Source organism: Mobula hypostoma, chromosome 17 (assembly GCF_963921235.1).
Source record: "Mobula hypostoma chromosome 17, sMobHyp1.1, whole genome shotgun sequence".
Lineage (NCBI taxonomy): Eukaryota > Metazoa > Chordata > Chondrichthyes > Myliobatiformes > Myliobatidae > Mobula > Mobula hypostoma.
In genome coordinates this window covers 13,620,855-13,647,003 of record NC_086113.1, presented here as the reverse complement: position 1 = coordinate 13,647,003, position 26,149 = coordinate 13,620,855, and the positions used below count along the sequence as shown (strand labels likewise).

Below are 26,149 nucleotides of genomic sequence, written 5' to 3'. Positions count from 1 at the left end.
TGGCTTTATTTTCCCGTTTGCTGCGCCAACCACTCAGAAACGGGTGCGCGCAGATGCCAGGATCGGGGGCGGGGCCTGGCCACGCGCGCTCACGCTCCACGCACCCACGCTGATTCCAGGCTGTCGGTTGCGCGCTCGCCCCGCCCGAATGCCGGATGCGCATGCGCCACCGTCATCGGCACGCGGTAGGGGCGGGGCTTGGTGCCGGAAGTTGGTCGCCATTTTGGACGCGGAAGTGAGTGCCGATGTTGTTTGGGTTTTGTAGCCGCTCATAGAAGTGGTTGGTAGGCCGGCCGGGCGGGGGTTGGGGACAGGTTATCAACCCGTCACGGAACTGGGCCTTTTTCTGACTGATCGGACGTAGTGACCGGGCAGGGTGTGTACAAATGGCTGCCCACAGTAACAACCTGCAGGTGAGTACTGTTGAAGGGTGGCGGGAGGTACTCACCTGGCTCGGCCGGTTTCCTCTTGTTTAGGAGGGCAGCGACCCTGGGCCCGAACTCAAGATGCTAGCAACTTGAGAGAGTGAGTGTGACGTGAATGTGGTCGGAAGGAAAAGAGTTCGGCCCAAGGTTCAAGTAAGTGCTGAGAGTTAAAGGGCCCGGAAGAGCAAAAAGGGAATGGAGGAGATAAAACTGGAGTAGACGCACAAACCCGCCCTCAAATCCAGGGGAGGGAATGAGACGTATAGTGGGTGCGGTGAGATCCAGGCAAAGAAAGTCACTTCATGACAACACATGATTCATCTTTGTATTGGCTGTCCACCCTTCACTCAGTCCTGATTGAAAGGCCTTGACAGATCCTGCTTACCTTTCCCCATCCCCACCACCCCTCACATCCCCTGAGTTCTTCAGTAGATTCTTGTATGACAACGCAATTTCACGCCAACCTAGATGGTCATCGTGATCCTCTTCCCATTTCTCCTCTTTATCATATCAATCCCTTCCTCTCCCAAATGTTGAAATTGCAAACGCTGTATGTCTGAAATCTAAACCAATGTACTAGGTCAGGCAATGTTTTTGGAGGGATTAAAAAGTTAAAGTCTCTGGTTAATCATCTTTGGGACATCCATATGAAAGGTTAACTCTCTCTGCGGATGCTGCCTGATCTCTTGAGTATATCTCTCTTTTCATTCCATACAGTTGCTTTTCTAGAGTTTTCATAAGTTTTTGTTTTGTTTGCATAGGTGTTTCACAATCTATTCCTCGTTTCTCCCAAATCCCAGATCAGATTTATTAATGATTTGTATTATTTTACCTGGCTGTGTGCTTAGGATGGAGATACAGAAAATATGTCAGTATCTGCAATATATGTCATGTGTGGTGATCAAAACTCACATGACACTTCAAATGAGGCCCAACTAAAATCCTTTTTTAACTTTAATTGTCTATTTAGTCACAGTGCTTGTTTTTTGCAGAATGCATCAGCATTTTATGCATGGTCTCTAAACTGCTAATCAAAAACATGTTGAGTCTAGTTTGTCAGTTTACCTCTCTTCCCCTTTCTTCCATGATCCACTTTCCTATCAGCTTCCTCCTTCAGCCCTTCATCTTTTCCACGTCTCTTCCCAGCTTATTACTTCATGTTCCCCTCCCTACCTACATACCTAACTTCCCCGTCACCTGCCAGGTTGTACTCTTCCTCTCCCCACCTCCTTATTCTAGCTCATGCCCTTTTCCTTTCCAGTCCTATTGAAAGGTCACGGCCCCAAACATCAACAACATAGATGTTGCCTGACTTGCTGAGTTCCTCCAGCACTTTGTGTGTGTTGTTCAATATTTCTAACATTTGCAGAATGTCTTGAGTCTGTGAGATTGCTGTTGTCAGTTATGCCCCTCCCATTCCCATTCCCATTCCCATACTCCTTCAGCACTTCCCTCTTAGAACCACATAATGAAGGTGCATCTGCTCTGACCAATTGTACGGACACATTTCACAGTGCTTTATGGTTTACAAGGCCATCTCATGATAGGTTGAAAGTTACTTTTTATCCATAAAGAATGAGTTTGAAATTTCTTGTCTTAATGTAAGAAATAGTATGCTTCCTTATGAAAGTCATAACTCCACCATGGACATTCCTAAGCCCACCCGCAAAAGGAGGAGGGTTGGGTAGGCTTGCAATCCCATCCATAAAAATCTAGTGCTACAGAAATGCAACAGAATATTCCAAAGACCTCTTCCTGGGAGAGGAAGGATACACCAAGAAGATGGGGATGGCTTGAAAGACTGGCATAGGACATGGGACTCTGACAAGCTGCTTTTAGCAACCTCTGCCCAGTAGGGGTAATGGACTTAACTAAATAACTTACCATAATTATAAAGACTCAGTTGTTTAACCTTTGAATGATCTGTTTGGTTTTGGTTAACAGTAGCAAATAAAACCTTGCATTATATTAATAATTGTTCATATTTATTTTCCTCTTAGAAAGGTATTGACCTTGCAAGCAAAGCAGCTCAGGAAGATAAAGCAAGAAACTTCGAGGAAGCCCTACGATTATACCAGTGTGCAGTGCAATACTTCTTGCATGTTGTTAAATGTAAGCACTTCTATTAAATGATTTCTGCTCATTACATTACACTGCAGATTTTCCACTGTATTTCCACTTTATTGTATTTTTAAGCTCCAATATAAAATCAAGTAACATATTTTCAAAAGTACTCATTTGTCACCCACTGATGGAAGTCTTTAAAGTTATGAAGAAAAGATGACAGAATGTAGAAATAAGGTTTCACAAGCTATAGTTACGCCAAAGCTAGGTGTCATTCATATAGCTTATTAAATTAAAAAGGAAATTTTGAATACATTTCTCTTCTATAATATGGTTGGAAGCTGAAATAGACAATGTAGAATCAGTGAAGAGGAGGCTTAATTATTAGATAGGAAGAAAGTGATAGGCTTTATTAATATTAGATCATTAGTGTGGGTCATGAACAGGTTGTTCTGAAAGACAATCAGTGTAATTTTGAACTTGTGGGGAATAGGAAACTTTCTGTTTTGTTATTTTTTTCTTGCTTCCCAGTCTCTGAGCAATAACTCAATGTGAAAGAGTTTGATTATTGTTGGGTGTAGGGGTAGAGGATATGTATTGGTAAGCTGATGGAATAGATAAATGTCTGTCTTCAGGATGAACAACGGGTGATGTAATTAAATATAATGAACAATTTCACTCAGACTTTTCCAATTAGGGTTTACTCGATTCTCGAAAATGAAAAAAAAAGTAGTGCAGCAAGATGATTTTCAGGATGTTAGTAAACATTATTCTTGTTATTTTAGTAGATGGAAAATGATTTTGTTTTCATAAATGTTAGATGAAGCTCAAGGTGCAAAAGCCAAAGAAAGCCTTCGCACTAAATGTACAGAATACCTTGATCGGGCTGAAAAACTGAAGGAATATCTGCAGAAAACACAGAAGGAGAAGAAGCCTATTGAAGAGCCCAACTCGAGTAATGATAAGGGGTAAGCTTATTTCTCTTACTATGATGACACGATAACATACTGACAATTTAATTTGCAGGATAATAATGGGGAATGAACACAAAAATTTCTGCAAAGGCTGAAAATCTTTGAGGAACACACAAAATGCTGGCAGAACTTAGCAAGTTGTGCAGCATCTATGTTGGGAAATAAACAGTCGAATTTTGGGCCTCTTATTCTAGTTCTCTCCCCTCTTCCAGTTTTGATGCAGGGTCTCGGCTGAAACATAACTCCCATTATCCTCCATAGTGTTGTCTGATAGCTGAGTTCCTCCAGCATTTTGTGTGTATTAGAAAAGCAACATCAGCCAGCTTATTTTCTTCTGCCCAAAGATATCCTAAAGCTTCTGTGCATCCTTTCTGCACTTAATATATTTTCTATTTCCAGATATCATTCACATTCAAGATCTTAGAAATCATTCACTTTCTCACTGTGTGCATTAGGCAGGTGTGGATGGGTAGTGCATATCTGTGAAACGACACACTGTCAGTTCACATTTCGTTGTTGATATTCTTGGCTAACAAAAAACTGCTCTCTGCTCCTGCACTCAGTTATATAGTATGATCTGGGGGGAAATAAGCTGCACCAAGAACACCATACCTTTAACCTTATTTTCAGGCCGAATGTTCCAAAGTCAGTAAGTCAGCTGCATTATTAGAAAGAGAAAGTTTGCTTAGAAGTGTAACTTCTTTAAACCAAGCATCATTTACTGTGGTCGTACTGGAGGATCACACAAGCGTGCTGAGAAAATTCAAGCAGTGGTAGATGCCCCAAGACCAAAAGGTGTGTCATAGCTGCAGTCCTTTTTAAGATTTGTGAATTACTGTAACAGGTTCTTGCCAGTCCTGGCTACTGTGCACCACCCCTTGAACTTATTACTACAGATCAGATAGAAATGACAGTGGACAAGGCAGTGTGGAGTTGCTTTCCAAAAGGTGAAGGAAATGGTGAAGGCAGACACTATACTCACACGTTATGATCTACACTGTCCAGTGAAGCTTGGATGTGACATCTTGCCTTATGGTATTGGTACAGTCATGGTGCATGTTATGAGTGATGGAAGTGAACGTCCCATAGCCTTTGTACCATGTTCCCTTACCGCTGCAGAGAAACATTACACACAGAGGCCTTGAGTCTGTTTTGGGGTGTAAAAGCATTTCAACCAGTACTTGGATGGGAGAGAGTTTACCCTCATTACTAATCATCAGCCCACTGGTGTCTATTTTCACTGACAGCAGCAGCACGTGCAGAGATGGGCTCCTTGGGGGAACAATTACAATATTGAATATAGGAGGACAGCTGATTGTGGAATTGCTGATGGATTGTCCCGTAAACTGTTGGAAAACGAAACCTTGAAAAATTTAAAAAGCGGAGATTCGTTGACATATTCTCCATAATGCAAATTGAAAGCCTATTACAGCAGAGATGGTCCAAAGGGAAATCTGGAAGTACCTCATACTGTCTTAGGTCTACATGGCAACACAAAATGTGCAACCAAAATCCCAGTTTCCCCCATTTTTGCTAGCATCAGGATGAACTTGCCCTTGGTGAAATTTACCTAGTGGGGATTGAGAGTTGTTGTACCAACCAAGCTGAGAGCTAAAGTGTTGGAGGAGGCACATGCCAGTTATCTAGACGTGGTCAAAATGAAAACGTTGACTGAAAGCTTTTTCTCATGACCTAGGATAGATCAGTAGATCGATCCACTTGCCATGCATTGCCCAGGGTGCCAACATATCCAGAAGATGCTAAAAGCAGTGCCTCCCCATCCCTGGGAATGGGCTGCATTGTTCTGAAGAGGATTCATATGGATTTTGCCGGACCATTCATGGGCACAAGTTTCATTGTAGTAATGGATGCAGCTACAAAGTGGCCAGAAGTATTCCCAATAGCCCTACTACAGTCTCGCACACTGTTCATGTGTCGAGTAGCCCCTTCAAAGACCAGTCTTCCAAAACATTTAGACACTGTCAATGGACCACAATTTGTTGCTGAACAGTTTGTCATTTCTGAAAATGACTGGAGTAAGACATATTACATCTGCACTATACCATCCAGCTGCAAATGGCTTGGTGCAAAGGTTTGTCCGAAAGAATACACTGTGAGCAATGTCATCAGAACACACTACGCTGACACTGAATCAGAAGCTCGCTAATTTCCACCTTGCACATTGCAATGCAGCACACTCCACCACCAACAACTCACGAGCTGTTCCCGTCCCGGATCATCCCTTGCATTCACGCTTGGATCTGCTCACACTCGGCCTCAGAAGGACTATGCTGGACGAACAGCTGAGACAAATTGAGGGCTCCTCAAGCGAGGAAGTTTGATGTTTCACTCCTGGACAAGCAGTCCTGGTGAGGGACTACAGAGGTGATCAAAAGTGGGTACTTGAAAAGATTAAGGACAGAACTGGATCACTCTCCGACACAGCAGAGATTTCTGGAGACAACCCGTTGATCAGTTGAGAGCAGAGTCAATTGTTAGAGAAGAAAGGTGTCCAGAGCTGTCAGAACCACTTCCTGCAATCCCAGAGTCAAATCCTACAACCATCGCGGGAGAGGCCACAGAACCAGCAATCGTTTCACAGCTACAATCTCGCCTGCCAAGCAGTGTGTCCCCCCACTCCTGTCAGAAACATCTTATCCCATAAGAGCAAGAAATCCTCCACAGCGATTAAATCTTTAGGTCTGAATGAAAAAATTAAAAGAGTTACTATGCTGAGGATGTCTATATAGTAGTTGCATTATATAGTATACTGTAAATAAATGTGTATGTATATAAGTTGACATGCATTCTATATTGAGTTGGAGTTTATAGTTAAGTGGAATGATGTATATTTAATATTTCAGTAATATTTGAGTAATATTGCAAATATTTTGCTGATTAAGCATTCTTTGTTACATAATTCATTATGGGATATTTGTAAAAGTAGATGAATGGCATACGTCATTAGAACACCATGTTCTAGGTGTATGCCTCGCTGAAGTAAGGAACAAAATAGACATGTTATTCCCGGCTCCATGTTTTTCTTTCAATTAGTTTGATGTTTTGGAATTACAAAGCATAACTGTGCTTTCGAAATCAAGAAGAACCCAAACATTTACTGAGAAAGTGTCATTTTACACAAATTGCTGGAAATGAATGTGCACATACAACAAGCAATTATTAAAAGAGTAATTGCACATTCGTCATTATTGCAGAAGTTTTTGATCGCTCCAGTTAAACAAAGCCCTGGTGAGATCACATCTGGAATATTATGTTCATTTCTGCCTAAGGTAAAATATACTTGTGATAATTGTCAATTGGTCATTGTAAATTGTCCCGTGATTAGGTTAGGGTTAAATCGGGCTTGATGAAGAGTCTCAACCCAAAACAACTGTTTATCCCTCTCCTTAGATGTCGCCTGACCTGCTGAGTTACTACGGCATTTTGTGTGTGTTGCTCTGGTTATACTTTTGTTTTTTTGTGAATGTAGCATGCTCAAAACGATTTCACATTTTCTAGTAGATGCACATCTTTGGTTCGTCTTTGTTAAGTGTCAGTGTTTCTACTCATAATACAACCAAGCAGTATTCATCCATGTTTCAACTGCTCAATTCCAATTTCTGTTTGTGTTGACACGAACAGTGATGAAGTAAAATATTGCACGGGCTTCTTTAATTCACAAGAGCAGGAAATACTAAAAAGTCTTGGCAGACTAAGAGAGCAGAGATGGTGTTTGTCCTTCCAAAGATGTAGCCTGATTTTAAAAGGTTTCCTGCACAGTCTGCTTTACTTCCGGGTTTGTTGTGCCCTTGGTACTTTTGGATTGTTTACTGTATAGTTTGTAAACACAGCAAAACTGTGCAAGGCCACCAGTCAGGAGAATGAGCTTAATTGCCATATTGGAGAAAGAATGGAGGTTTTCCAGGTTGATTCCAGAGATGAAGGGGTTAGACTATGAGGAGAGATTGAGTCACCAGGGACTGTTCACGCTGGAATTCAGAAGGATGAGAGGAGATCTTATAGAAACATATAAAATTATGAAAGGGATGGATAATGTAGAGGCAGGAAAGTTGTTTCCACTGGGAGGTGAGACGAGAACTAGGGGGCATAGCCTCAAGATTCGAGGGAGTAAATTTAGAACGGAGATAAGGAACTGTTTTTCCCAAAGATTGGGCAGAGAATTCCTCAGATTAACCAATGAAGCAGTGGAGGCTACCTCAGTAAATATATTTAAGACAAGGTTGGATAGATTTTTGCATAGTAGGTGAATTAAGGGTTATGGGGAAAAGGCAGGTAGGTGGAGGTGAGTCCATGGCCAGATCAGTCATGATCTTATTGAATGGCAGAGCAGGCTTGACGGCCCAGATGGCCATCTCCTGCTCCTACTTCTTGTGTTCGTATGTTCTTATGAATTAATGATGGAACATTAGTTTAAGAATTCAACAGAACGAGGAATTCCTGGTGGAAATGCTGAGTGTAGGCAGGGGCACAGGGCTGAACATTGAAAATACAAGATGGGTATATGTCCTTGAAGTGATTAAGCATTTTAAAACTAAAAGGAATTCTTTGATCTGTTTATCTTTTACATTTTAATGTACAGGGTTCTTCTCAATCAGATTCCTGCAGAATTTCCACAGATTCCCTTATAAAAATCATGAGAGCTCCCTAGGAAGGTGGTGTTTACTTCATGAGAAAATCAGATTAACACCCATTCACAGAATATAAAAATGCACTTTCTTTTATTTTGGCACATAAATGAGCACTCAGGCCAGATAATACCATAGAACATATGTATTAAGAGTATTCTGTTTGCTTTCTAGCCTTGACTGATGTAGCATGGCTTGCAGCTATGAGTCATTCCATTTAGATTGGATATCAGAAGAACATGTAAATTAAGGATTGCCTTTACACTTTTGCTTCTTTTTGCATCCTTGAGAAAGAGGGATGTTAACTGTCTCCCAAATGGGGAATTGAGCCTGCATTCCATTATTGGTGTAGCATGAGGGTTTTGAATAGGTATGTAGTGGCCACTTTATAAGATACCTCCTGTACCTAATACAGTGGATGTTTGGGGTGTTCTGCTAACGTAGCCCATCCACTTCAAGGTTTGACATGTTCTGCGTTCAGAGATGCTCTTCTGCACACCACTGTTCTAATGCGTGGTCATTTGAATTGTTGTGGCCTTCCTGTCGGCTTGAACCAGTCTGGCCATTCTACCCTGATCTCTCTTATTAACAAGGCATTTTCTCACTGGATTTTTTTTTGGGGTGGAGTGGGGTTGCACCATTTTCTGTAAACTCTAGAGACCGTTGTGGGTAAAAATCCCAGGAGATCAGTACCACCCCATCTGGCACCAACAATCATTCCACAGGCAAAGTCACTGAGATCATATTTCTTCCCCATTCTGATGTTTGGTCTGAACAACAAGTGAACCGTTCACTGAGTCTGCATGCTTTTATGCGTTGAGTTGCTGCTGCACGATTGACTGATAAGATATTTGCATTAATAAGCATATGTACAAGACTATTTAATAAAGTGGCCACTGCGTGTATAGACGGTGTTCTTTTAATGTCTCTGATATTAAATGTTATGAGACACAGTTATTGCATAGAAAAAGATCTTGTATTGAGATTTTGTGTGCATTTCTGTTGTAGGAATGAAAGTGATGGGGAGACTGACAATTCAGAAAAGAAGAAATTGCAGAATCAACTACAAGGTGATGAGGCTATTATGGCAAATTATTATTATTGTTTTACTTACTGCCTGTTACACCACTGGTGTCTAGGGCAGCAATGAAGCTCCTTCATCCCTGGTGGTGTTCATCAAGTCAGTGGCTTCTCTGTTTTCCCGACTGTCAGTTGTGCAAGTCCTGGGTGGAGACTCAGGAAAAGTATCACACTCAGATGTAGAAGGATTCTTCATTGCGGTTTCCGTAACAATTTTGTTTTATCACTCGGTTGATGTCCTTAAGCTGAACCCCCAAACCTGGAAGACCTTTGACCTGTTTGGCATGGGTGACCCTACCAAGAGCCAACGCATAAAGCTGTGACTCCAACCAACGTAGCTCTCTGGGTTATTGAGGCACACAGGCCTCCAGACCAAGGCAAAGTTGTGGTCCTCTTGGAGGATTATTCTGTTTTACTCAATTCAAATTGAATATGAAATTATCAGCTATGACGTTTATTGACAAACCAGCCTTGGGTCTGAGAAGATTAAAAGTCATGAAAATGTTCATTACCATTAAACATGCAGGTCTTGTTTTGATTTTTCAATTGCTATTATTAAAGGCAATTGCTATTATTAAATGTAAATTAGTCCGGTGTTTTAACCAAGTATTTTATTAATCCTGCATATTCTATTCCTGATTCTATTTCTTATAATTTGATGAAAGTTTCATTGCCTCAGGTGGGGTGAAACAGTGGACAAATGTTATTCTTTTACTATTGATGGTGAGGGTGTGGATGTGGTGAGGGCCTACAGGTACCTGGGGGTGCACATGGATGACAGATTTGAGTGTAGCACCAACACGGAGGCTATGTACAATAAGAGCCAGAATCACCTCTGCTTCCTGAGGAGACTGAGGTCCTTTGGAGTACACAGGCCTCTTCTTCGCATGTTCTACCAGTCTGTTGTTACCAGTATGCAGTGGTGTGCTGGGGCAATGGCATCAACATGGGTGATGCCAACAAGCTTAAAAGCTGGTTAGAGAGACTGGTTCTGTTATAGGAGTCAAACTGGACACACTGGAGGCTGTGGTAGACCAAAGGATCCTACGGAAAATCCTGGCAATTCTGGACAATGTTTCTCACTCTCTGCATGCCACCTTGGCTGAACAGAGTAATAAATTAATACAACTGTGCAGCTCCAAAGAGCACTATATGAAGTTATTCATATGAAATGATACTAATTTCTGTTGTGTTCAATATAATATCTATCTAGCCTATACAGAAGTTTGGAAATTAGTAATTTTGAACTTCCTTATTTTTCATTTTGTGTATAACTCATAATTCAACTCTTTTGAACTTCTATTTCTTGGGTTTTCACAAGTTCCTTTTTTTTTTAACTCTTTAGGTGCCATTGTTATGGAAAAACCAAATGTGAGTTGGAATGATGTTGCAGGTCTTGAAGGTGCCAAAGAAGCGCTTAAAGAAGCTGTGATATTGCCCATAAAGTTTCCTCATCTCTTTACAGGTTGGTGATTTTTTTCCCCCTGGTATGCCAATATCTCATTGCATCTAGGGTGCATAGTAGTGTATTGGTTAGCGTGATGCTATTGGAGTTCAGTGCGCCGAAATTCGGAGTTCATTTCTGGCAACCTCTGTGAGTAGTCTCTGTAGATCCTCCCCAGGGAATGTGTGGGTTTTCTCCCAGTGCTCCAGTTTCCTCCCAAAGTCCAAAGTCATACCGGGTGGGTTAATTAGTCATTATAGATTGTCCGATGATAATGTTAGGTTTAAATGCATAAATAGAAAGCTTGCAGGAGGCATGTATTCCATCAGAATGTGACATGTGATTTCGTATCAACCCTTTTTTTTAAACTATCTGTATTTCTTACATTACTAAATGTAATATGATTGCTGCTTTATTAGATCAATTAGAACATTATTCTCACTTCTAGTATCATTTCACCGGGTTATAGCACATGATAAAGGGAGCATAGTGATGCAGCAGTTGGTGGTGCTGTCTCAAGTTTTGAATTGAATTGACTTTATTTCTTACATCCTTCACATACATGAGGAGTAAAAATCTTTCTGTTACGTCTCCATCTAAATGTGCAATCATAGTAATATAATTTATAATAAGTAGAACAGTCAATGTAATATAGAGTACTGTATGCTCAAGTCAGCAGGAATTAATCAGTCTGATGGGCTGGTGGAAGAAGCTGTCCCGAAGCCTGTTGGTCCTGGCTTTTATGCTGCGGTATTGTTTCCTGGTTGGTAGGAGCTGGAATAGATTGTGGTTGGGATGGCTTGGGTCCTCAAAGATCCTAAGGGCCCTTTTTACACACCTGTCCTTGTAAATGTCCTGAATCATGGGAAATTCACAACTACAGATGCGCTGGGCTGTCCGCACCACTCTCTGCAGAGTCCTGTGATTAAGGGAGGTACAGTTCCCATACAAGGCAGTGATGTAGCCAATTAGGATGCCCTCAGTTGTGCCCCTGATGAAAGTTCTTAGGATTTGGGTGCCCACACCAAACTCCCTCAACTGTCTGAGGTGAAAGAGGCGCTGTTGTGGATGCCGAGGTACTTGAGGCTGTTTACCTTCTCAACCCCAGATCCATTGATGTCAATAGGGGTTAGCCCACCTCCATTCCTCCTGTAATCCACAACCAACTCTTTTGTTTTTGCAACATTGAGGGAGAGGTTGTTTTCTTGACACCACTGTGTCAGAGAGGTGACTTCTTCCTGTATGCCACCTCGTTATTGTTTGAGATAAAGCCAATCAATGTAGTGTCGTCGGCAAATTTGAGCCCAGCTTTGATTATGATCCCTGTATGAAGTTTGCACGTTCTCTCTGTAATGATAATGGGGTTTTCCTTGGTGTTCTGGTTTCCTTCCAAATTCCAGACATATGTTGACATGTTAATCGACTCCTGCAGTCATCTGGATGATTTGCGTGATAGGGAATCAATTTGCAGGGACAGAGATAAATGTGGAAAGGACAAATGGGAATATTGGGATCGCTCTCCAGGGGACTGGCATGCACTTGGTGGCGCAGCTAGCCTCCTATCTCATGATCAGAAATTAGTTTTCCAGTCTTTAAGTAATGCCTGATATAGCTTCCATACGTTTAGATTTCCTCTTGCACAGAGTTTCAAGGTTTTAGAATTAAAGTGTAAAACAATTTCTTTCCACGTACCCTCCCTTGTTGCTGTCTAGGTAAAAGAACTCCTTGGAGAGGAATCCTACTGTTTGGCCCTCCTGGAACTGGCAAATCGTACCTGGCAAAGGCTGTGGCAAAAGAAGCAAATAACTCTACATTTTTCTCCATTTCCTCATCTGACCTCGTGTCTAAGTGGCTTGGAGAAAGTGAAAAGTGAGTTTCTATTGTGTTGAGTGGCCAACAACTTAATTGATTTGATAGCTGTTTATAAACTGATCAGGAGCATTTAATACTCTCCTGCCTTATAGCAAGCATAGCTTGTAAAGATTTTACCACAAAAATATCTTGTTGGTGCCGTTTCATTCCAGATCAAAAGTATGAGCAAATTCAAAGTGAAATTAACATGTCAAAATTGATTCCATCGAGGTCAGTTGAATGCGATGTGGATCTTTGGAAAGTAGCTTTTTATCATATAGTAAACTTCTAAGTCACTACCCAATTTTTCAGAAATCTTGGTGATGCCACAATCCCTTCTTCATTCACTCCCTTGAAACTGGTCATGTTTAGTGCAAAATTTATTGTTTTGTGTTGTATTTAGAAATATATACTGTAAATTGGAGTGTTAATGGGAATAACATGCAATAGTCCGGAAAAATCTGCCAATCCAGCACAGCCAATGCCTTGAAAGTGACAGATTAAGTTTAATTGCAGTCAGCATCTTCTTGTTGAGTGGCTTAAATATACAGAGTTGACTAAACTCCTCAGAGAATGTGATACATTTATGTGCATTCTCTTCCAAGCCACTAACCTCAGTTTCATTTAACTGGATTTTGTTTTGATTAAATGCTTGATGCCTTTGTCTTCACTTGCTTTGCAAAAGTTATAAAATTGCTCAAGATATACCCAACAATGAGATTAAAATAGGATTAATGCAAATGATTTTTTGATACTTGACATGCACTCTTGTGGACCAAAAAGCCTGTTTTTGTGCTGTATCTCTCTGACTCTAATATGATTTGTTTAATTGTTGGTAATATCTCCAAAAAGTGCTTTAGGATGGGAAAGAGATTTTAAAACCTAAGCCTACAGATCACCAATGGCCAGAGTCTGCAGCAACTTTGTACTGTTGGCACAATAAAATTGAGTGTGAAAGGGTTACTATGGGTAAATCTTGACCAAAAAAATGTGAAAGTGGCAAGTAATATTCTAAACAGGATGTGAATATGCAGAGATCTTTTTTTGTACAAGTCTTTCATATTTCTGGAACCTTTTTACAACAATTTTTATAACTTCTAATTAGAATATTATATTATCTTGTATTTATTTAGATTGGTAAAGAATTTATTTCAACTTGCCCGAGAACACAAGCCTTCAATTATCTTCATTGACGAGGTTGATTCTCTTTGTGGTTCGAGGAGTGAAAATGAAAGTGAAGCTGCAAGGCGCATTAAAACAGAGTTTTTGGTTCAGATGCAAGGTAAGCAAATCTGTGGGAACTTGTAAAAGTTGCAAATAAAATTTGAAAATTGAAGGAATGAAATTAAAAGAATTTCGTCCAGTCCATTGGTTTATTCTTACAGTCATTCCACTTTATTGTGGACTCCAACCAATTAAGCTTTTAAGAAAGGTTTCTACAAAATCTATATTTTCTCATCAAAACTGAAATGCGATCAATCTGGAATGTTAATTCTGTAACACACTCCACGGGTGCTGACTTACCTCCTGAGTTTTTAAAATATTTTCTGCTTTTAATTCACATTTTCAGCATCTATAGTTCTTTGCTTTTCCATTTATGTATTTTAACCTGAAAATGCTCTTCGTGTTTATCATAATAGTACAGTGGTTCTTGGTGCCCAAATCATTATAATAACTCAGTGTGCTTTATCAGAAATGTTCTTAATTTTATCAACCACAGATTAATTCTGAGTTTTAAGTTGGAAAATTGCAACAAATTCTGTACTCTTATTATTTTCTCATATTTTTATACAAGGTTATAGTCCAAATTAAGGACAATGTTTGCTCCCAGTTTTGTGAAGTTTTTGATTGTCAGGTGTTAAAATGTTGAGCTGAAATTTTAAATTGTATGAATGTTTGTAATGAATAAATTAGATGCACAAAGAAACATTTATACAAACCAGTTAGTTTCCTAATTTTCCTTTACCTATTTAGCAAGCTGTACTCTCCAGGAGTAAACAGTACTTCTAAAGCAGCACTTACCTTCCAAAAAATGTAGTAACCTGTACATATTTGTCAAAGGGTCAAAAGCTAGAAAACATAGTTTTATTGCTGTGTGGTATTTTGAACTTTTATATAAATCTAACTTGTGATGTAACTCGTGTCTCAAGTTATTCAATTTAACTTTAACTTTAAATGGTTTCTGAGAAAAAATAATTTACTTAACAGTATTCAACTTCTTATGTAACTAGTAATTCCTGCCACAATCTATTCTACACAAAGCACAGTATACATTAAAATTATTGTGGTTTTTAACAGGTGTTGGAGCAGATAATGAAGGAATCTTGGTACTTGGAGCAACTAATATCCCATGGGTTCTTGATTCTGCCATAAGGAGGAGGTAACATTGTGGAAACAACAGGAATTCTGCAGATGCTGGAAATTCAAGCAACACACATCAAAGTTGCTGGTGAACGCAGCAGGCCAGGCAGCATCTGTAGGAAGAGGTGCAGTCGACGTTTCAGGCCGAGACCCTTCGGAACTGAAGGAAGAGTGAGTAAGGGATTTGAAAGTTGGAGGGGGAGGGGGAGATCCAAAATGATAGGAGAAGGCAGGAGGGGGAGGGATAGAGCCAAGAGCTGGACAGGTGATAGGCAAAAGGGGATACGAGAGGATCATGGGACAGGAGGTCCGGAAAGAAAGACAAGGGGGGGGGGACCCAGAGGATGGGCAAGAGGTATATTCAGAGGGACAGAGGGAGAAAAAGGAGAGTGAGAGAAAGAATGTGTGCATAAAAATAAGTAACAGATGGGGTACGAGGGGGAGGTGGGGCCTTAGTGGAAGTTAGAGAAGTCGATGTTCATGCCATCAGGTTGGAGGCTACCCAGACGGAATATAAGGTGTTGTTCCTCCAACCTGAGTGTGGCTTCATCTTTACAGTAGAGGAGGCCATGGATAGACATGTCAGAATGGGAATGGGATGTGGAATTAAAATGTGTGGCCACTGGGAGATCCTGCTTTCTCTGGCGGACAGAGTGTAGATGTTCAGCAAAGCAGTCTGCCAGTCTGCGTCGGGTCTCGCCAATATATAAAAGGCCACATCGGGAGCACCGGATGCAGTATATCACCCCAGTCCAACATATTATTCTCCGTAACTTCCGCCACCTCCAACGGGATCCCACCACTAAGCACATCTTTCCCTCCCCCCCTCTCTCTGCATTCCGCAGGGATCGCTCCCTACGCAACTCCCTTGTCCATTCGTCCCCCCCATCCCTCCCCACTGATCTCCCTCCTGGCACTTATCCGTGTAAGCGGAACAAGTGCTACACATGCCCTTACACTTCCTCCCTTACCACCATCAGGGCCCCAAACAGTCCTTCCAGGTGAGGCAACACTTCACCTGTGAGTCGACTGGGGTGATATACTGTGTCCGGTGCTCCCGATGTGGCCTTTTATATATTGGCGAGACCCGATGCAGACTGGGAGACCGCTTTGCTGAACATCTACGCTCTGCCCGCCAGAGAGAGCAGGATCTCCCAGTGGCCACACATTTTAATTCCACATCCCATTCCCATTCTGACATGTCTATCCACGGCCTCCTCTACTGTAAAGATGAAGCCACACTCAGGTTGGAGGAACAACACCTTATATTCCATCTGGGTAGCCTCCAACCTGATGGCATGAACATCGACTTCTCTAACTTCCGCTAAGGCCCCACCTCCCCCTCGTACCCCATCTGTTACTTATTTTTATGCACACATTCTTTCTCTCACTCTCCTTTTTCTCCCTCTGTCCCTCTGAATATACCTCTTGCCCATCCTCTGGGTCCCCCCCCCCCCGTCTTTCTTCCCGGACCTCCTGTCCCATGATCTTCTCGTATCCCCTTTTGCCTATCACCTGTCCAGCTCTTGGCTCTATCCCTCCCCCTCCTGTCTTCTCCTATCATTTTGGATCTCCCCCTCCCCCTCCAACTTTCAAATCCCTTACTCGCTCTTCCTTCAGTTAGTCCTGACGAAGGGTCTCAGCCTGAAACGTCGACTGCACCTCCTCCTACAGATGCTGCCTGGCCTGCTGCGTTCACCAGCAACTTTGATGTGTGTTGGTAACATTGTGGAATTAATTTTGCATGTTTAATGATACTTTGAATAGTTAATATTTAATTGACAAATATCGACTGAACTAACAAGATTCTCTGTATGAATGGAACAAGGATGCCATTTTCTTTTCTATTTGACCATCCAGTTAAGACAACTGACAGCATTCCCTTGTAAAATGCTACACTAGTTTTTAAAAAAAAAAGATTAGACTAGCATATCACTAAAACAACTTTCTCTTGACAACTTTCAAAGATGTCTTTTGTATATGATTCGTGCTACTTGTAAAGTAGCTGTTTGAGATGGTGGGCTTTTGGATATAAAATGGAGGGTACCCTTTTCATCCAGAGGGTGGTCACTGCCTGAGTGATTTTATTGCAAGACTGTAAGACTTTGGAGCAGAATTAGGCCATTAGGCCCATCGAATCTACTCTGCCACTCCATCACAGCTGATTTATTATCCCTCTCAACCCCATTTCCTGCCTCCTCTCCATAACCCTTTGACACCCTTACTAATCAGGAACCTATCAACCTCCGCTTTAAGTAAACCCAATGACTTGGCCTTCACAATCACCCATGGCAATGAATTCCACATATTCACCACCCTGTGGCTTAAAAAAAATTCCTCCTCATCTCTGTTCTAAATAGATGTCCTTCTATTCTGAAGCTCTGCCCTCTGACCCAAGACACTCGGAAACATCCTCTTTTCTCATGAACTGTTAAGAGGAGAGGTGGTTCTCTTTTCTCTTTTCTCTTTATATTAGCTTAATACTATACATGATTTTGACAGTGTATACTCCTTTCTCTGTTTGTATTATTATTGAATTATGTATTTGAGATAACCTCTCCTCTGGTTTGTATTTACCCTTATTCTTTTAAATCAATAAAAAAGATTGAAAGTGGAAACATCCTCTCCACATCCACACTATCTAGGCCTTTCAATGTTCGCTGGGTTTCAATGAGATCCTCCCTCTTTCTTCTAAACTCCAGTGAGTACAGGCCCAGAGCCATCAAACACTCCCCCTAAGTTAACCCTTTCATTTCAGAGAACATTCTCACGAACGTCCTCTGGACCCTCTCCAATACCCGCACTTCCTTTCAAAGATTTATATAGGCATCCGTTAGTCTCATGAGACCATGGATTTGCGCCTTGGAAGGTTTCCAGGGTGCAGGCCTGGATAAGGTTGTATGGAAGACCAGTAGCTGCCCATGCTGCAAGTCTCCCCTCTCCACGCCACCGATGTTGTCCAAGGGAAGGGCGTTAGGACCCATACAGCTTGGCACAGGTGTCGTCACAGAGCAATGTGTGGTTAAGTGCCTTGCTCAAGGACACACACGTTGCCTCAGCCAAGGCTCGAACTAGACCTTCAAATCACTGGACGAATGCCTTAACCACTTGGCCCTTATCAAAGATAAGGGGCCTAAAACTGCTCACAATACTCTAGGTGTGGTCTGACCAATGCCTTGTAAAGCCTTAGCAAGATTGATTACTAAAATTTCATAATCACAATTGATGTAGTTGTTGTTGTTATTCTTTTCCTTCATATCCATTGGCCCAGATTTTTCTGAGTGACTGCATTCCCAATAGCCAACAAAATTAATAGGTCCATGTAGCCAGTCTTGGTGTCCAAGGTTGTTGTGAAGCTAAGCAGAGGACTCATATCACGTGCAGCCCTAAATCAATGAAATTGGCTTATCTGATTGAGCCCAAACATAGCTCTCTCCCAAAACTCCGTTATGACAGATAACAAAACCAATCCTCAGCTTTGCCATCTGCGTGGGCTTTACCTTAATGTTCTGGTTTCCTCTCACATAAAGTGTAAAAGAGAAGTGATGCTGGCTATCGGACCGCTGGAAAACTATGCAGTAGAGGTAGTAATGGGGAACAATGAAATGGTGGATGAACTGAGTAAGTATTCTGTGTCAGTCTTCACTGTGGAAGACACAAGCAGTCGTGGGCGTAGAGAGAGTAGAGCAGTGGGCTGAGTACACATCCCTGAGGTGCGCCAGTGTTGATTGTCAGCAAGGTGGTGATGTTATTACCAATCTGCACAGATAGGGAGCTGAGGATCCAGTTTCAGAGGGAGTTAGAGAGGCCCATGTTCTGTAGCTTTTCGATTAGGAATGTAGGGACGGTATGCATTCAAGTTTTTCACTGTACCTCAGGTCATATGACAATAATAAACAGATTTATCAATGTATAAAATGTAACATAACTTTGAAGCAAAATACACTGTTTACCAACATAGAAGAAGAAGAATAGCCCTTAACTCGGCAGTGGAGTTATCGGGGCACCGTCATGACGGTGTTTCTGTAGCAAGCTATTCTTGTTTTTACGAGACAAGTTGCGAGCTCGACGCTCAACCCAACTTGGATTTGAACTCAGGAACCTTCGCTCCGGAGTCCGGCACTGATTATTGCGCCACCAAGCGGGACTGTTTACCAACATAGTCCAGAGAAACTGAGTGTGTTGCACTGATACGATGATTACTGAATCTCCCTTCTACTGGAGCCTTTGGCATAAGAATTCCTCTTTGTATTATGTTTTCCAGATTTGAGAAACGTATCTACATCCCATTACCAGAGCAGGCTGCTCGTGGTTTGATGTTCAAATTGCATCTTGGAACTACACCAAACAGTTTGTCTGATGAAGATTACCGGATCCTTGCGAAAAAAACGGGAGGGTATTCTGGGGCTGACATCAGTATCATAGTGCGAGAGGCTCTGATGCAGCCAGTCAGGAAAGTTCAATCAGCTACTCACTTCAAGAGGGTAAGGCACCGTATGATTACTGGTAAATTTAGGGAAGGTAGAACTATTCCATTTAGAGAATTGATAATTATATAAAAATTATACTATCTTAAGATTGTACTTTTTGACTTTTATTTCTCCATATCATTTAGTTAAGTGCCATGTTGTTGTATTGTTTTGTGCCCTGGTCATTTTTTTTTTACTTATTTGTATATATCAGCTACTAGAATTGGATCTCTGTTTATTTTCTGATCCTTGGGTTTCTTCTGGGAGTCAGGAATGATGAGCAGTTTCAATTCCAAGATGGTTTACTTTAGAGTACAAACATACAAATACTAAGCAAACTAAAGAGCTGAGAAACAATGCTCAGAGGTAGAATGAATACAAAGACAAAGGAATAAAGATAGAGCTTCTGAAAAACCCATCACTTTTATAGATAACATCAGGGAAATTCCTTGGAGAATAAACTAGTTCATAAGCTATATAATTAGAACAATTACATCACATGGATAATATGCCAATGAAAAGTGAGGAAGGTGATAAACCATTAGTTTAACTGCTATACCACTTTCTGTCAGTGAGTGGAGATGACCCACCACATGATGTAGAAAAAATACAAGTTTGCTTAAAAAGTATAAATCTTATATTTAAAACAACTGGTTTCCAATGATGGTTTAAATAAGATTCCCTTCAAGTCATCACTATTACTTAACCTTCAGCAAAGCTTTTGAGTTATTTCATTCATACCATTGGACAAGATGATTGTACCTCCTCTAAAGGTTTCTATTTTCGTAGGTTTTAAGACAGGCTAGTACCTTGTAGGTGACAAGGTAGCGTTGCGGTTGGCATAGCACTGGTACAGCGCTGGTGTTTGGGGTTTAATTCCCTCTGTTGTCTGTAAAGAGTTTGTATGCTCTCCCAGTGACTGTGTGGGGCTTCTCTGCTGCTCAGGTTTCCTCTCATGTTCCAAAGGCATATGGTTTAGTAAGTTGTGGGCATGTTATATTGGCACCGGAAGCGTACCAACACTTCCGGGCTGCCCCCAGTAGATCTCCGGACTGTTGGTTGTTGACGCACACGACACATTTCGCTATGTGTTTCGATGTACATGTGACACACAAAGCTAGTGCTATTTTTTACATATTGCCTCTGCTACTGAATGTATATTCCTGCTTAACTGTCAGATTGCTACCAGATATTAAGAGCTGGCTGAATCAGTATTCTTCCAGCTTCCTATTGAGTACAATTGAAATTTATCCTCTTCCACTTACGGCAACATCTGGACTGGTCTAGACATTTATAAAAATTACTCTGCCACCATGAGCTAACTATCTAGTCAGCTGTCTGTTCTGCTTTACTCCTGTTCCCTATCCCACTGGCCCAAATTTTTAAGAATCAAGAATCTATCCATTTAGCTCTGAATTTGCTAATTTTCATATTCTTTTATGTTCCCTCCTCGTGCCACTTTGTCCACAAGGCTCACCCTTGAGGGTATCATCACTAAGCTCTGAATGCCTTCTCTTTGTCCCATTTCCTGCCCATACCACAGAGAAACACCACTTGGCCCTTCAGTCCAAATCCAACTTTACTTTCCCCAAGTTTCCTTCCATTGATTTTCCTCCCAAATTTGTGGATGCCTTTCCCAGAATTCCTTGCAATCAAATTTCTGTGCTGCCTTTGTGCTTCGTGGCATATCCTATGTAATAAAACATCCTATGTGATGGTGAAAAAGAAATCAGTCTATCCTTTTTGACTATTCTACAGCTTTTAACCCAGTTAATCGCACCATCCTCCATTGACATGGGGGCGTCCTGAATTGAGGGTCCACAGCCTAGTTCTTGTCTTTCTGGTCTCACAAATCACCTGCAATAGCTTCTCTTCCACACTATTGCTCTGTGACGACTACCCCTCTCCATCCCATCACCACCACTACTATTTCAGACTGCTAGTGCCCAACAGTAATCTCATCTAAAACTACAGCTGATTGTATACCAAGCTCCCTCCACTGAACTACTGTCCATCTCTGTCGCCAGACTACTTATCTGACCTCCTGTATAAGATGAGCAGAAATATAGAAATTTTGGAGATTAAAGCCATTGTTCTTAATCCCCAACTCAGCTGATGTCTCCTAATTCCAGTTCCATTGCTTTTCCCAGATTAATGTCTGAAATTAATCCGGTTTTAGAATTAGATTGCCCCTTGAGTTTTGCACTACACTACAACACCAACCACTGCAGTTGTTTGCTTCTACCTCCTTAACATATCATTCTGCTGGACATCAACTAATAGGCTACTGAAGCTTCATGTTTTTTTTAAATTTCCTCTAAACCTGACATTTATAATGCACTTCAACCTTTACTGCGCTGTCCATAAATTTCAGGTTATCCAGCACTTCTTGTCGTATCCTAATATGCATTAACCTTTCTACCTGTCACTTGATCAGTTTAAAAACGCAAACAACAGGAATTCTGCAGATGCCGGAAATTCAAGCAACACACATAAAAGTTGCTGGTGAACGCAGCAGGCCAGGCAGCATCTCTAGGAAGAGGTGCAGTCGACGTTTCAGGCCGAGACCCTTCGTCAGGACTAACTGAAGGAAGAGTGAGTAAGGGATTTGAAAGTTGGAGGGGGAGGGGGAGATCCAAAATGATAGGAGAAGACAGGAGGGGGAGGGATGGAGCCAAGAGCTGGACAGGTGATAGGCAAAAGGGATACGAGAGGATCATGGGACAGGAGGTCCGGGAAGAAAGACAAGGGGGGGGGCCCAGAGGATGGGCAAGGGGTATATTCAGAGGGACAGAGGGAGAAAAAGGAGAGTGAGAGAAAGAATGTGCGTATAAAAATATGTAACAGATGGGGTACGAGGGGAAGGTGGGGCATTAGCGGAAGTTAGAGAAGTCAATGTTCATGCCATCAGGTTGGAGGCTACCCAGACGGAATATAAGGTGTTGTTCCTCCAACCTGAGTGTGGCTTCATCTATCATTTTGGATCTCCCCCTCCCCCTCCAACTTTCAAATCCCTTACTCACTCTTCCTTCAGTTAGTCCTGACGAAGGGTCTCGGCCTGAAACGTCGACTACACCTCTTCCCAGAGATGCTGCCTGACCTGCTGCGTTCACCAGCAACTTTTATGTGTGTCACTTGATCAGTTGCTGATTTTCATCAGTTGTGAGTTAAGTAATACTATGATATTAAAATTCTCATCCCTTCTATCTTAATATTCTTCATTGCTTTGTCCCACCCCATCTCTGTTATCTGCTCCAGACCAGCAGTTTCCTGAGATTATATGTGCTCTTCCAATGTTGGTCTCTTGATTATTCCTAATTGTTCCATCAGCCACCTCTGTCCTTTCAGCTACCTCTATGCTCTTGACTCCTTCCTAAGCCTCTCGATTCTCCTACGTAATTTTCATCCTTTAAGACATCTCTTTGAAGCTACCTGAACAACCGTATCCTGATTTCCTTTTGCAATTCAATGTGTCACAATGGTGCTTGATAAATAAGGTTTTAACATCTTGAGTTGCTCTGTGGAAAAAGCAATTTAGTCAGAGTTTATCTATATCCCTCATAAATCTGTATACCTCTATTAAATCTCCCCTCCCTCCTTCTACCCTCCAGGGAATGAAGTCCTAACCTATTAAAACTTTTCCTGTAACTCAGGTTCTCAAGTCCCGGCAACATCCTTGTAAGCTTTTTCTGTACTCTTTCAATTTTGTTGATACCTTGTAGGTAGGTTTATTCAATTAGATTCACTAAAGCACAGCGTGATAGGTAAAAGTAATCTGTTTTGTTCTAATTTTTAGGTCAGAGGTCATTCAAATTTGGATCCATCTGTGATTGTGGATGACCTCCTAACTCCATGCTCACCAGGTGATCCCAATGCTATGGAGATGACCTGGATAGATGTTCCAGGTGATAAGCTTCTGGAACCTGCCGTCTCCATGGCAAGTTGCTTTAATTTTTCCAGATATTTTTAGAAGTCTTTAATTATTGGTCAACGAATCTCTTGCTAAAAGTCATCTTGTATGTCTAACCAAAGTGAATTTGTTCAAACCTTACATCGGTTTTAAGTTATAAATACTGAGGCAGCTGAATCATCAATATCATGTGAATTGACTATCATTTACTAAATGTGAAACCTGATCTAGTCAAAATATTGATTGATTCAGCCTCAATTTATTTAAGTTACTTCTGTAAGATAACGTGAGCTGTGACAAGGTGCATTATATAAATGCCTATGTTTTGACATGTATTTCATGGTGCCAAACATCATTTCCTAATGAAAATGATCTCATACATCAATAAAGTGCAAAAAGTTCCATTATCTCCATTCAAACTCCAATTAATTGTGAGGCTACTGAGATGTGAAAAGCCAAATGATAGGGTGGCAGCCATCCACTCTCCTGTCATTTCAATGTAGTCTTTTATAGATGTGCAAATCTAAATGTTTAATTTCTGAGATCAGAACGGCTTAAGTCCAATACCAAAGGTCTTTAATTCAAATTCAAGTTCAAGTTTATTGTCATTCAACCACAGACATGTATACAGCTAAATGAAACATGTTCCTCTGGGGCCAGAGTGCAAAACACAGGACATGTAGTCATACACAGCACATATATTTACAATCCAGCACATACAATCACGAAGTAAAATTAGCACAAGTCTTTGAATGGTATGGCCTCAAGATTGACAGGTTGCCATAAAGTGTGAAGTGAATGTTTATGTAGGACAGTATCTAATGGTACTATTTTACTCTGTTTTAAGAAAAATCATTTTCCTTTTCTACTTTGCCAATATTTTTTCAGCGACTTCAGATGTGAGATCTTAATTTATCTCTCCCTGTTTTTTTTACTATGATTTTTCTTTACCTGAACCTATATTATGTGCCCCTAAGTTTTGTACCAGTTTTAACTTCAATCTTGGGCAATGCTTGGGTTCTTAGAGAACTAAACATTTGCCTTGCATCTGTAATCTGAACTATTTTAATCTTAATCCATGTTTTGAAACTTCCAATAGGCTTAGCCATAACAGCTCAGTTTTGAGGTGGAGGAATTCAACATTGTGGTGAAAAAAGTGCTTTATCTCACTCAGGAAAAGCTTACCTCTGTAGGTTTGAAAATAGGGTTGCTCCCTTTCCCCTACCAACTACTATACCCTTAACTCTACATTCTATCCAACAAATTTAATCTTAAATGCTCAAATAAGTTGAAGGTTAATCATAAGACCATAAGATATAGGAGCGGTATTTAATTTAGCCCAGCGGTCCCCAACCACCGGGCCACGAGGAAACGATATGATTTGGCGATATGAAACGATATGAGTCAGCTGCACCTTTCCTCATTCCCTGTCATGCCCACTGTTGAATTTGAATGCACGTGCGGTCATTACCCACGCGTCATCCGTGTCAGCTCGGGAAGGAGATCAACTCCTCGAGCTTGCAAATGAAGGTGGGCTGAAAAGTATGTTTGACATAACATCTCTGCTGGCATTCTGGATCAAAGTCAAGGCTAAATATCCTGAGATAGCCATGAAAGCACTGAAAACGTTGCTTCCATTTCCAACGTATCTCTGCAATGAATGCAATGAAAACTAAATTGCGGAATAGACCGGACATAAGTATCGCTGTCTCCCATCACCCCTCGATAGGACCGTGCTGTTGCAGGGAACAAGTATTCAGCCCAGGGCTCCCACTGATTCAGCGATATTGGTGTGTTGCAATGATTTTATATGTTCATATGGGGAAAATATGTGCTGTGTGTTTAATATCCAAATGTTACTTACAATGTTATAATGCTGTTGACTTATGTCTTATATAACCATATAACAATTACAGCACAGAAACAGGCCATCTCTGCCCTTCTAGTCCATGCCGAACGCTACTCTCACCTGGTCCCACCGACCTGCACTCAGCCCATAACCCTCCATTCCTTTCCAATTTTTCTTTAAATGACAATATCGAACCTGCCTCTACCACTTCTACTGGAAGTTCATTCAACACTTACTTCCTTGATAATTGACTTATCACTATATTCATGCAAGGAAAGTATGTGCTGTGTGTTTAATATTAAATTCAATAGATAAACCCTTTTAGAAATGAAATTGAGTGTATTAGTCACTTACCACCTATATTCCGGTCGTGATTAACCCCATCCCACTCCCCAAACAGAATCGCCAAAAACAATTTGTAGGAAAAAATCAACATGTACACACATGTGCTAGTCACGCATGCGCACTGGTGCCCGCAAGGCTTCATGGTCATTGTAGTGTTTCTTGGGGTAAACACAACGTACCTGACTGTTACTCTTGTCCATTGGCAACTCTACCCCCTACCCCCACTCCCCCCCAGGTCGGCCAGTCGGCAAGAATATTGTCAATAATAAACCGGTCCACGTTGCAAACAAGGTTGGGGACCCCTGATTTAGCCCATAAAGTCTGCTCCACCATTTCATTATGGCTGATCCAATTTTCCTCTCAGCCCCAATCTCCTGCCTTCTCCCCGTTTCCCTTCATGCCCTGACCAATCAAGAATCTATCAACCTCTGCCTTAAATATACATAAAGACCTGGCGTCCACACCTGCCTGTGACAAAGAATTCCACAGATTCATTGCTCTCTGGCTAAAGAAATTCCTCCTCATCTCCATTCTAAAAAGATGCCTCTCTATTCTGAGGCTGTGTCCTCTGGTCCTAGACTCTCCCACCATAGGATATATCCTCTCCACATCCATGTGTATTGAATCATGTTAATCATGTGTATTGAAACCCAATCTCTGCAATCTGTCCACAGTTCATCCTATTTTAGTCCTAGCATTATGGTAAATCTTTGGTGTATCTCCTCGAGTAT

General features: G+C 41.3%; 1 protein-coding gene across 1 annotated transcript in view; it reads left to right on the top strand.

Moving 5' to 3' along the window:
* Window positions 1-209: 209 nt before the first annotated feature.
* vps4b (vacuolar protein sorting 4 homolog B) overlaps window positions 210-26,149 on the top strand; it is a 29,783-nt gene continuing 3,843 nt past the window's right edge. The window contains exons 1-10 of the mRNA XM_063069581.1: window positions 210-413; window positions 2,426-2,537; window positions 3,310-3,457; window positions 9,118-9,179; window positions 10,535-10,654; window positions 12,346-12,502; window positions 13,618-13,766; window positions 14,783-14,864; window positions 19,110-19,329; window positions 23,111-23,251. Of these exons, the coding sequence (XP_062925651.1) occupies window positions 387-413; window positions 2,426-2,537; window positions 3,310-3,457; window positions 9,118-9,179; window positions 10,535-10,654; window positions 12,346-12,502; window positions 13,618-13,766; window positions 14,783-14,864; window positions 19,110-19,329; window positions 23,111-23,251 (1,218 nt within the window). The 5' untranslated portion in view covers window positions 210-386. The remainder of the gene's footprint in view (window positions 414-2,425; window positions 2,538-3,309; window positions 3,458-9,117; window positions 9,180-10,534; window positions 10,655-12,345; window positions 12,503-13,617; window positions 13,767-14,782; window positions 14,865-19,109; window positions 19,330-23,110; window positions 23,252-26,149) is intronic.